Consider the following 11,416-nt stretch of genomic DNA (forward strand, 5'->3'; position numbering starts at 1 on the left):
AACAAACTGATTAGAGTTTTTTTTGGACACACGGCAATGCATCACCATTCATTGTTGACGGGGAGCTCGCTCCTTGTCATCTTTTATTTCTTGGCCACACTGTTTTCTTTCACAAGTGGATTTCGTCAGTGATTATGTTTGCCTTGGATGTGGATGAATAGGTCGTGGCAAGGGAGGAGTCATTGGTCAGTGTCTCCTGTTCACTTTTTGACTTGAACTTTTGGTTTTACATACTTCTACAGGTAGAGTTCGGAGAACTTTCCGACGAGATGTTCGAAACCAGCGACAACAGAGGTGCCAGCTGGGATGGTGCTATTGTGTCGGGGCTTCTCGGGTGAATGACAATCGCTTGCACATATCACCCGCGGGGGTATCTTAGCATTCCAGTCAGAGCCGATGTCTTTGTTGCGTGCTGAGAAGCTACCACACAGTATGCTCGCTAGTGGTCTTCAAAGACAAGGAGTTCGGGAGTAAGCCTTTGTTTTGTTGGTAAGCTTGCCCACAGCTCTCCACCTCACTGGACGAGACGCCACTGATGAGGCGTCAAGGGGGGTGCCTCGAGACGGCCAGAACCCAAGTCCACCGCGAGATCGAGTGGGTGTGATGCGCCTGGAATGGATCACCGTGTCGAAGCAACCCACCCATTCCTCGGCAGGACAGGGGCCTCTTCTGATATGAGACCCTCAAGTACAAATGTGTTGAACACCCCCATCCCACCCCTGAACGCTTCCATACCTTGTGTTGCCGTGGCAGGTTGGCTTGGTTTGTTGATTTTTCTGCCGCTCAACCCCTACACCAACACCAGCACACAACAGACCCCTTTTTCCTTCTCTTTCTTTGCCCCCAACATGGCATACTGGAACAGTCAAACACTCGTTACCAGAAGACACACACCGCACAGCACCAGCACCAGAGCTCGATAGCAGCAGGACCTACGGTGCCGACTCGACCAGACTGCGATTCGCTACCGACCACGACAAACAATGGCGGGCGTCGAGGGCGTGGCTTTCGTGACTGGCGGCCTACCCCTCGCGGGGAACAAACAAAGCGGCAGCTTCTACAGCCATGACATGGACGAGGCAGGATCGACCGATTTCTTTGACCAATTTGTCATGCTCGATGGCTCCGACTCGGACACTACCGCAGAAGGGGGCGGCGGCCTCGGCCAGTTTTGCGGCGCTTCTGGCCTGCCCATGTCGCCACAGCTCTCGTCCATCGAACCATCACTGTCGATGCCCATCGCCGCCGAGACTGGCTCGGTCAGCGGGCGGGCGGCTGGCGGTGGTGGTGTGGCTGGGACTCAAGGGAACTTCGGGCCACCGGGAACCATCCACGGCAACGTCAATGGCCACAGTTTGCCTGCCGGTGGCTGGCAGGGTGCCGTCAACTCCCTTATCATTGCCCGTCCTCGTCAGTTTCACCAGCAACAGGCACAGCGACTTCAACGATCGACGACCAATATTGGGGATCTCAAGATCAAACCGGATACCGAGGTTGACGGCCTACCCTATACCACCAGCGGGTTTGGAGAAGCTCTCGGTGGAGGAACCGTGTCAGACTCGGAGCTTCTCAAGCTCGAGGGGCTGTCGATGCGCGCGACAAAAGTCGAAGTGCCTCAGCCAGCCGCTTCTGTTCCTCCCTCGCCCACTCCTCTGGCAAGCAGTCCCAAGAAGACTAGTCGCCTAGTGGCTTTCTGTTCGAGATTCCGCAGCAAAGCGGCTTCCACACTTCAGGGCAAGTCAAAACAGCAACAGATGGAGATCAAGCAAGAATCCATTTCGACTCCCGTCATTTCTTCTGCCCAGATGGGAGGAGGGGCAGCAAAGCCTCGGCCAGGTCGACCAAGACCTGTCAATCTGGATCTCACCAAATCACAACTACCCCCTTTTCCACCACTGACCGGTGCGGTGCCTACCTCATCGCAGCCACAGACCATCAGTGGTGATCAACTGATGAATGGCAGCAACAACAACAATAATAATATGAATTTCGTCAACGGTTTCATCGACGACCCTTTTCTAACCGGCCAATTCCTGAGAGGGGGACAATTCGCCGCTCCATTACCAATGAACAACAACAGCAACAACATGCCCCATACGCCACTGCAAACCCCCCTGATTGATAGTATCCCAGCCTCCTGGCAACTCCCCGTCACATCCCCAGGCTTCGTGTTGTCTCCCAATGGCGAAATCAACACCAATTGGTGGGACACAACCGGCATCGACGCAATGGACACCGACCCAATAACCAACCTTTTTCCTCCCACCACCTCCTCCACCACCACCAACCCCCGTGACGCCTCCCTCAACTTGGCTATGCACTTCCCCCAACTCCTTCGAGTACCCCCCGGAGCAGAAGACTTTTCCGTCTCCGAAAACCTAATGCTTCACATGCCCCAACCCCACAGGCCCAACTCTGCAGTCCTCCACCCTCAATACCGCGCCCAGATGCAACAGCAACAATCATCATCCTCCTCCTCCTCCTCCTCCTCCCGGCGTCCCAAACCCCGCGCCCCTTCTTCAGGAGCCCGCCACCACCACTATACCACCTCCGGCCCGGGCATGTCCCCAAGGAAAACTCGCACCGTCGTCTCCGGCTCGTCAACAACCCCCTCCCCAACAACAACAACCACCACCACCTCCTCCAAACCTATCCCCCCTGGCGGTAGATCACACCGGAGATCAACAAGCATGACCACCCTCCCCTCAGGCACCCTCCTCGACCCCCCTTCAACTTCCCAATCATCCTCCGCCGCAATAAGAAAACGCCGCTCCTGGACCGGCCGTCGGGTCTCGCATTCCTCATCGCAGATTAACCTCCATTCTCTCGCCTCTCCTTCCCAATCGTCGCGAGGTCATAAATCCACGCGCCGGACAGCGTCGTGTTCGTCGCTTGCGGCACTGGCCGGTATGGGTGGTGTGGAGCATAATGGTGATGGAGGGGGAGGGGGGTCATTTGTGAACTACACGCCAAACGACAAGCAGCTCCTCATGACGGGGGTCGCGCCGAGCGGGAGCAGCAAGACAAAGTTGCGCAGAGAGAAGGAGGCGAAGGAGAAGGCGAGGGAGTTTAAAGAGCGGTTGGCGAGGGCGGTGGAGGCGGCGGGGGGGGATTTGAAACGGTTGGAGGAGGTGGAGGAGGGGTTGGCTTTGGGGGTGTAAAACCGAGGGGATAATCAAGGCTGACAGCCGGCCGAGAGTTATTTTCTAGAACTTTGATTTCAAAGGGCGTTTTGAATGGCCGGGATGTTCTCTTGGATATGGGGTTTCTTGTTATTCTTTTTTGTTATGGGAATGTTTGTTCACGGTTAACAGTTCTTATTGATATCAGAGAGCCCTTTCCCTTCCTTTTGGTGGAATTTTGGGACACACACACACACACACACACACACAAAACAAAACAAACAAAACAAAACAAAACAAAACAAAACAAAACAAAACAAAACAAAACAAAACAAAACAAAACAAACCACATCAAACCACAGCAATGACAGACTAACAAAGAGAAGAGAAACTGCGAGACAGAAAAGACACTCCTTGTATTATTTTAACAGTTGGGATAGTTTCTTTATTTGAGACCAAACTCAACCTATTTACCGCTAACACACCTGAGCTTCATGAGTGGGATTTACTGCACTTTTTACACATTGGTTGTGTAACATAACAAACACCCTTGGACGGTGCATTGCATTTTCATGTTTTCTAGACTTTGAGAAAAAAAAGAAAAGAAACTTTAAAGACTTTGGTGTTTGAAACAGGTTTCCAAGACCTTGATAGTCAATCCTTCAAGACGTTGAGTTCAAGCAATGAGGGGTACCAGACGTTAAGATAAAAGACAATCTGTAACACCAGATAATAAAGTGCTTGGCCTGGAGACAGATAACTACATCAATGCCACTAGAAGCTTACATATCTTCATTTGCAGTGGTGAAACATTATGGCGGCATTATTGTGTAAGCAAGCAATATCCAAGACAGACGACATCACCCGCTACCAAACTCCCAACCCATTCTTACAAAAGCAACGTAGCACATAAAATCCAATCATCAAACCCACCCCCCGCCGCGTCACTCCTTGACAGAACACACCCCCTCCACCCATCTCGCGAACCTCACGACCGGGGCATCCACCCCCCTCCAGAATATATCCGACACCCAGATCACCGCCGGGACAATGACCAGAGCCGCCAGACCAAAGCCCAGGTCATACCTCCCCTCCGTCTCCACCCCCGTGATCCTCGTCCAGACAAACCTCTCAACAGCATAACCAAACGTATGCAACACCGGCCCGTGCATCAAGTACATCGCATAGCTAATCCGTCCCAGATACTGCACCGGTCCCCAGGCAAAAAACCCCTGCCACCCCTTACACCTCCCCACAGCCATCACAAACAACCCCGCCCCGAGGCTCTGGTAGTACCTATACCTCTCCTCCTCCTCCCACCACCCCGGTATCATGTCCGTAAGCGTCACCCACCCAGGCGTCCTCTCGCTCCCCACATCAGGCTGGCTCATGAACCACAACCCCACCAGACTCACCACCACCCACCCCCACCCCCCTCCTTGCTTTCTCTTCCTGTCCTTGCTCCACACATCCCGCTCCGCCAACCCCATCCCCCACAAGAAAAGCACCACCTCCCACCTCCCGCTCCCAAAACAATACCCCACCAACCCTCCCCCCACAGCCCACCGCCTCACCCCCCTCTTCACCCTCGCCGTCCCGACGAGCACCAAAAACAAAATCATGCTAGCCCTAAACTCGACAGGTATAGTCCAGAGGTGAACATCCATCCTCGTCAGCCCGCCCGCCACCTCCCAATCCCAGACATGCACAAACTCCCCCACCCCCTTTCCCCAGTCCAGCATCTGCTCCGCCGTCGAGTTCAGCGCCTCATAGTGCGTCTCTTGAACATTCCGAACGTAGACCTCATCGTGCGCAAAGTCACCCATGGCGGTGTAGGCACCCATCCGGGTGAGGATGACGACGAAGAAAGCGGAGATCGCCGGCGGGAGGAACAGGCGGAGGCAGCGCCGGAAGATGAGGCTCGATAGGGTGGTGGAGAAGGCCGAGCAGTTTTGGGAGGCGAGGAGGGTGAGGGGCTTGAGGGATAGAGCGTAGCCCGAGATGACGAAAAACACGGCCACCATCGGGGGGCCGGAGTACAAAAGGCGGATGAAGGGGAGCTTGAAAGGGTGGAAGTGGTCTGGTGTGTAGGGGTTGGGGGGGAGGGACGTGGTGGTGATGGTGCTGCTGTGGAAGGGGGATTCGTTGTAGGGGCCGGAGGAGGATGCATTGTGGAAGTCACCGTCGCTGTCGTCGAGGGAGGGAGGTGGGGGGACATACCCGTACCCGGTGGCGATGGTGTAGCAGGTGTAGAGGTAGTGGCAGAAGAAGACAAATAAAGCGGCCAGGCCGCGGATGCCGTCGAGGTAGGCGGTGGGGGACTTGGGGATTGGTGGGACGTAGCCTGGTTGGAGGAAGGAGGGTAGTAGGAAGATGAGGGTGCGTTTCAAAAGGGAGCGTGGTGGGCGGTGACGGGGAGGCAAGGGGGATGGTGGCGGGAGGGTGAAAAGGGGGTCGTGTGTTTCGAGGTCGGGGATGAACTTTTCTATTTCGTCAAATGATGACGATGATGAGGAGGAGGAGGATGAAGAGGATGAAGAGGATGAAGAGGAAGAAGAAGAAGAAGAAGGGAGGCTGAGGGTTTCCTGGTATGTGAGGGGGGTGTATCCCGCCATGATTTGCTTGTTGTTTCCGGTCAAGGAAAAAACGGGTACAGGACCCAGACGGCACCGAGTATTTGACCAGCCGGCTGAGGATGGTTTGCGATTCGAAAATGAAGAAGAGATAGTCACGGCTCTAACTGACAAGAGAACGAAACACAGAAGGAAAATAAATGAGAGGAAGAACAGAAGACATTGAGATGATATGAACCTACAAAAATAACCCAACCTCTTGCCATGCCGAGAGAAAAAGGGGCTAACCAAGACGAAACGGTGGCTAGTATCTAGCGTCAACTCTCCACGGTCACCAACAGTCGTACCCTTCCGCCGGTTATTTTCGGTTCCTGGCGATTCATCTGAGATATCTGCAGCACAAGGCTAGAGTCTCTACATGAGGGGGTATGCTGACTGATGTTCATGATGAGGTCTTGATTCGCCCAACATCATGCCAGCAAAACCACACACAATGGATGGTCCTGGGGGAATCAAACAGGTCCATCATGAAAGGAAGCATAGTGCTCGCTTGTGGGGATAAGACCGATTGCTATCCAATATCAGCCAGACAGGTCAAGTCAAGTCTCTCAGACAACAAGAGCGAGGACAAAATAAGGTTTACCAATCCAGGGGGCCAGGGGCCTGAACGTTGAACCAAGCATTCGGGTCGCCCCACCGTTGTTCCCCGGACCCCCACATCCCGATCTCCCCTTCTCCTCTTGTTCCACTGCCGCCGAGTGCCGCTCGATCCAGAGCCTGGAGAACATAGCCGGGCATTCCGAGGTATGCCCTCAAAAGTCCGAACTGTGTCTGTGGGTCCCCTGTATCCATCAGTATCCATCAGCAACAGTCAAGACGCAGAGAAGAGATATGAATAACATTGTCGGTGCGCCCGCAGCAAGAGGCGCGTCTAGGATCAGTCGTGCTGCTCCAAACATAGTACCTACGCAACTCCTGGAGAAACTACTTTTTGGTTTAACGTCACAGCCATGAAAACCCCCGGCTCTAATCCATGTGCTCCCAAAACGCCCAGACTCCGTGCCCGCTCCTGTGTATCAATCTGACACCCGCTCAATTGCTCAGCCAGTCCAGGAATTCTGGTGTGAAGTAGCTGATGATGATGGTTGCTCCCGCCCTGAGAATGCCCTCTGTGCTCTCAAACGCCATGGCCTTGAGGTCAAAAACACCAGCCTTGGCCGCCGCGTGAATCATGGCAAACTCGCCGCTGACCTGGTAGGCCGCAATGGGCAGGTCCTTGCCGAGCTCCTTAGCATCGCTGATAACGTCCAGGTACTGAGAAGCCGGCTTGACCATGATGATATCAGCTCCCTCGCTGATATCACGGATGATGGCCCGACGAGCGAGGCCACGACCTCCAGGGGGGAGCTGGTAGCATCTGCGGTCACCAAACGAGGGCGCCGAGCCAGCAGCATCGCGGAAGGGTCCGTAAAGACATCCAGAAAACTTGGCAGCATACGACATGAGCGTCACATTGTGCACAATACCCTCCTCAATCAGCTTGAGCTTGATGGCCCGGATGCGGCCGTCGTTCATGTCTGAAGGCGCAACGCAGTGAGCGCCAGCCCGAGCGTACGAGACCGCAACGTCGGAGATACGGTCAACAGACAGCTGGTTGTTCAGGCTGCCATCGTCCCTCAAGATACCGCAGTGGCCATGGGAAGTGTACTCGCAAAGGCAGACATCGGCAACGATATAAAGATGGGGGAATCTTTGGCGCAGAAGCTGGATGCTGCGAATCACGGGACCTTGCGGGTCGTCGGCGGAAGTGCCAAGGGCGTCCTTGGTCCCTGGTCTTAATGGCACACCGAACAGGATGACGGAACGGAGACCTTTCTGGACGAGCGGCTCAAGGTACGGAATGAGCCTGTTGACACCGCGGCGGTATTGGCCCGGGAGAGAGGGAATAAGCACTTCCTCATCGTCTTGATCAGACACGAAAAGGGGGTAGATGAGCATGGACTGAGAAACAAAAGGCGTCAGCTGATATTTGCGGGGACGAGCAATCCCAAAAGGCGCACCTTGGTCAATTGGCGCTCGGCCTGCCATGACCGCGCAAGGGGATGGCTGTAACCAGCATGCAGCTGACTCGAGATATCACCAGAAATGCTGACGCTCGTGGCAGTAGTGCTGGCGTACGACATGGCTCTCGAGATGTGCGATGTGCGGGAAGCAGTGTCGTTGACGGTCGAAACGGAGGCGTCACCTCGTCTGCGCGCTACACCGTTGTCGCGGAGGGACAAGTCCTGAACGAGGCTAGAGAAAGACATATTGGACGATGGCAACAGCAACGTGTGGCAAAGTTGAAGGAGTTGAGAAAGAGTGTAAGCGGGCGACCGATCGAAGAGTGACGTGAGTCAATCGAGGGTTCTGGGCCGTAGTTGAAGGAATTCTCCAACTGAAACGTATTCTCTCAGGACCACCGCCGATCGAGCCGTCAGGGGCCGTGCCGCACGAGGAGAGAGAGCGAGGTCCGCCGCCGCGATGCGACAGTGATTGATGGCTGGATTTTTGGGGCGGGCTGGAAGGGTCCGGTGTTTCCTGACAGGCTCAACAGATTGGCAGTCGGTCGATCGGTAGGTCAGGGCAGCATTCGGAGTGGGAGGAAGAAATGCACAATCTGTATATAAATGAGAAGAAAATGTCGCCTCCGGAAATCTGGGCCCGAGGCGGGATCAAGGACAGCGAACGCCGAAGAAAGTTGCGTCTCTTCACAGGCAGGTGACAGCAAACCATTAGGCGTGCGATGCCCCAATCTGGTTTCGTGCACTCTCGACTCTCGGCCTCGGGAATTGGCGGGGTTACTCCACCTCGGTCTTCTTCCGCTGCCATTCGCCAATCAGCGCACAAAGATTTCAAACGTTCGGCTGGCCCCACTCCGCTGAGAAAATCGCCATGGTCTCAACGTCCAACACTTTTTTTGTGTCGTCGGCCACTCCAGGGCCTCCTCGGCTTGTGAGGGAGATGCAGTGATGCTCAGATCTTACACCACAGCCGCTGATCAATGAATTGAAAGGACGAACTCTTGATTTTAACCAAGTAAACTTCGCCGTACCTGCACTACCTTCTTGAAGTCTCCATAACACATCTGACAAATGTCAACATCACAGATAAACCAGGGCCAGAGTGTGTTCATAATATCAAGTATGTATCGTCGTATAAAATAAAAACATCGAACCCCAATTATTACATAGCAGACATTGGTATCATATAGAAGAGTAAACCCCCATCCACCACTTCCTCTTCTCTCGCCTTCCGCTCTCGCATCATCGACTCATTACTCCTTCTCACCACTCTCCCCTCTACACCAGTGTTAATCATCAGGGCATCTTCGGACCCTTAGAACCATCTCCGCCTCCTCCTGGGCGCAACAGGAGTCCCATAATCAGTAGCCGGCACCTCCCCCTTCACAGCCCTCTTCCTCTCCCTCCTCTTATGAATCCTCCCACTGCAGCAGCTGAAGAAAACAACAACAGCACCGACCAAGCTCAACACCGCAGCCGCGAGCGTCATCCAGGCAGCATTATCATAGTAAACCCTCTCCACCTGCAACCCCAAGCTATCCTCATCGTCACTATCCCACCCATTGCTCAGATTGCTCCTCACAATGCCAAACAGGACAAAGTCAATGATGCAGGTCACAGCCGTGATGATAAAGGCCAAGACAGCAACGAGAGATGCCAGCAGCGACCCAACCATACCCGCGCCCAGCGCAAGAATAAAAGCGATAAAGTTGAAGGCCGCGGCGATGGGGTGGAGGACCATGGCCTTTGTGAGCGCGCGCGAGGTGCGCACCGAGTTGTCAGAGTAGAACTCGCCAAAGGTCTGCTCGGGGGAGAAGTTGGGGTTGCCCGACTGGCCACGGTTGGGGCCGACAAGGCCCTGGATGATGCCGAGGGGGGAGTACCCGAGGCGGCGGGGGCATTGGCCTCTGTTTTTCATTCGTCATTTAGCATCATGGGGTGAGCGGTGGAGTGAAGAGAGGAGGTCAACTTACCCAAGGACATCATTCAAACAATACCCAAAAACACCAAACGTAACCGAGGGATCGTTTCCGTTCCGTCCACTCTCCCCATCAGCAATATCGGGCAGGAAGTTGAACCCGCCATTGTTGGTCCCGCCGTCAGGGAGCTCGACCTTGAGGAGAGCGATAGATCTCACTACTGGGGCCGAGATGCAGGTGATGATCAGCAAGACGGTGGCTGAAAACAGCAAGAAGGTGCCAAAGTGGTGGATGAAGCCTGTCCGGGCCATCTTGAAGAGCCTGACTGTTGTGGGACAAACGTATAAACGTATCAAAATCACCGGATGATGAGAAGAAAGGGAAATCCATCCACCATCCAGAGCAGCTGGAATGTCTTTCTTGTATTTGTCCCATAAGGCCCACACCCTGAAACATGGAAACCCACCAGCCCAGCAAGGAACACTCAACCACATTCGCACCTAATGAAGGCCGACGTCATCAGCCTGCCCAGCCCTTCTCAGCCATGCCGCATCGCGGGAAATCGGCAAGGGGCCTCACCCATCGGCCTGACCAACCAGAAAAGCCCAGTATGTTCTCTTCTGTGTGTCTGAGAATCTGTGGAGGAGCGTGATTGGCGATCGGGCTGATGACGTAGCAGGAATCCGGGGCTGTGTCACATTGGGCTCGGCAAAGCACTTATGAACTTCTTGGCGGGCAAGGAAGCGGGCGGCCCTGTTTTTGGGCGGGATGTCATCTGGTTTTTTTTTGATTTTTTTTTTGGATGAGGTGGTTGGTAAAAGAGGTGAGATCATGTTTGATGAAAGAGTTGGCAGTGGGAGGTGGCATCGGGAAGGCGTTGAAGATGACAAAGGGACTTTGCATGTTTGGTATGCAGGGACTACCTACATACACCTAAGATCCCATCGTCAACATTGATGGTTGCTCAAAGAGCGATGAGATGATGGGAGAACCAATCAGACATTTTGGTGTACACCTCTGTAAGAGATCGCTAGCGTCATGTCTAGGTGGTGGTGGACTGCTGGCCACCGCAGTGATCTGATGCCACGCGTCTTTGTACTATATTCTCTTCAGCTGAAGAGAACAGCCACATTTGTGGGTTTATATCTCGTAATTTCAGCTTTTAGCCAATTACTTTGAAGGCCTGGACTAGCTCCAAAAGTCATGATGGTCTGCATACAGATGTCAAACAGTTCTCCCATACGTGTCTAGCTGCAAATCCCATGTAAAGACAGCTATGTTGTCGACAGAGGGACAAGCACACTAACATCAGCTTATCCGAGGGACCCTTGAAAGATGATAAGACATCCTAGAGATCGTGTCATTGTTTAAGTGTGTCAAAAGTGAAAAAATCCGTTGGTGAAAGAAACATGGTTTCAACACTTCCTAACCTTTCCATGCCGTCTATCCAAGCTTTTAAACATCCTTTATCCCAGCATTTAAAGTCTATTGGAAGCTCGGGTTTGATTGATAACACTCAGTTTTCCGAGACTACAAGACCATCTATCCTAGCTTTGCTGTTATGGCCATCCCAGTTTCAAATGTCATCTCCTTGAGCTTGTTATACCACCTACCCCAGCTCTATGCATCCCGTAGAAGTGTAGGTTCACGTATATATCGAACAAGTCGGCAAAAAATGCAATTGCCGGGGTACCTAGCCTGTATTTTACCAAGACATAATCACAACGACATCACCCTTT

The 11,416-nt window shown here is 53.5% G+C and overlaps 4 protein-coding genes across 4 annotated transcripts; 1 reads left to right on the top strand and 3 right to left on the bottom strand.

Annotated features, from left to right (window-relative positions):
• Positions 1-983: 983 nt before the first annotated feature.
• QC762_201350 (uncharacterized protein) lies at positions 984-3,161 on the top strand (the record flags this gene model as incomplete). The annotated part of the gene is made up of 1 exon (XM_062887025.1): positions 984-3,161. One exon carries the CDS (start codon positions 984-986, stop codon positions 3,159-3,161), a length of 2,178 nt encoding a protein of 725 aa, XP_062746803.1.
• Positions 3,162-4,066: 905 nt separating this feature from the next.
• Positions 4,067-6,654, bottom strand: QC762_201360 (uncharacterized protein; the record flags this gene model as incomplete). Its single annotated transcript, XM_062887026.1, has 3 exons — positions 4,067-5,811; positions 6,339-6,472; positions 6,596-6,654. The coding sequence occupies 3 exons, from the start codon at positions 6,652-6,654 to the stop codon at positions 4,067-4,069; spliced, it is 1,938 nt and encodes a 645-aa protein (XP_062746804.1).
• A 133-nt stretch (positions 6,655-6,787) lies between these two features.
• On the bottom strand, positions 6,788-8,481 carry HEM2 (Aminolevulinate dehydratase; the record flags this gene model as incomplete). The annotated part of the gene is made up of 2 exons (XM_062887027.1): positions 7,756-8,481; positions 6,788-7,696 (listed from the first exon to the last, which is right to left on the bottom strand). The coding sequence occupies exons 1-2, from the start codon at positions 8,002-8,004 to the stop codon at positions 6,788-6,790; spliced, it is 1,158 nt and encodes a 385-aa protein (XP_062746805.1). The 5' UTR covers positions 8,005-8,481.
• A 301-nt stretch (positions 8,482-8,782) lies between these two features.
• QC762_201380 (uncharacterized protein) lies at positions 8,783-10,505 on the bottom strand. The gene is made up of 2 exons (XM_062887028.1): positions 9,732-10,505; positions 8,783-9,665 (listed from the first exon to the last, which is right to left on the bottom strand). The coding sequence occupies exons 1-2, from the start codon at positions 10,169-10,171 to the stop codon at positions 9,074-9,076; spliced, it is 1,032 nt and encodes a 343-aa protein (XP_062746806.1). The 5' UTR covers positions 10,172-10,505; the 3' UTR covers positions 8,783-9,073.
• Between the last annotated feature and the right edge of the window lie 911 nt (positions 10,506-11,416).

Source organism: Podospora pseudocomata (assembly GCF_035222375.1).
Source record: "Podospora pseudocomata strain CBS 415.72m chromosome 2 map unlocalized CBS415.72m_2, whole genome shotgun sequence".
Lineage (NCBI taxonomy): Eukaryota > Fungi > Ascomycota > Sordariomycetes > Sordariales > Podosporaceae > Podospora > Podospora pseudocomata.

What these genes read in the sequence shown, in the direction of transcription:
- QC762_201380 (XM_062887028.1), bottom strand. Translation starts at nt 10,171, where the DNA reads ATGTGGTTGAGTGTTCCTTGCTGGGCTGGTGGGTTTCCATGTTTCAGG. An exon ending in TGTTTGAATGATGTCCTTGG is followed by an intron (nt 9,666 to 9,731) that starts GTAAGTTGACCT and finishes AATGAAAAACAG; the next exon opens with AGGCCAATGCCCCCGCCGCC.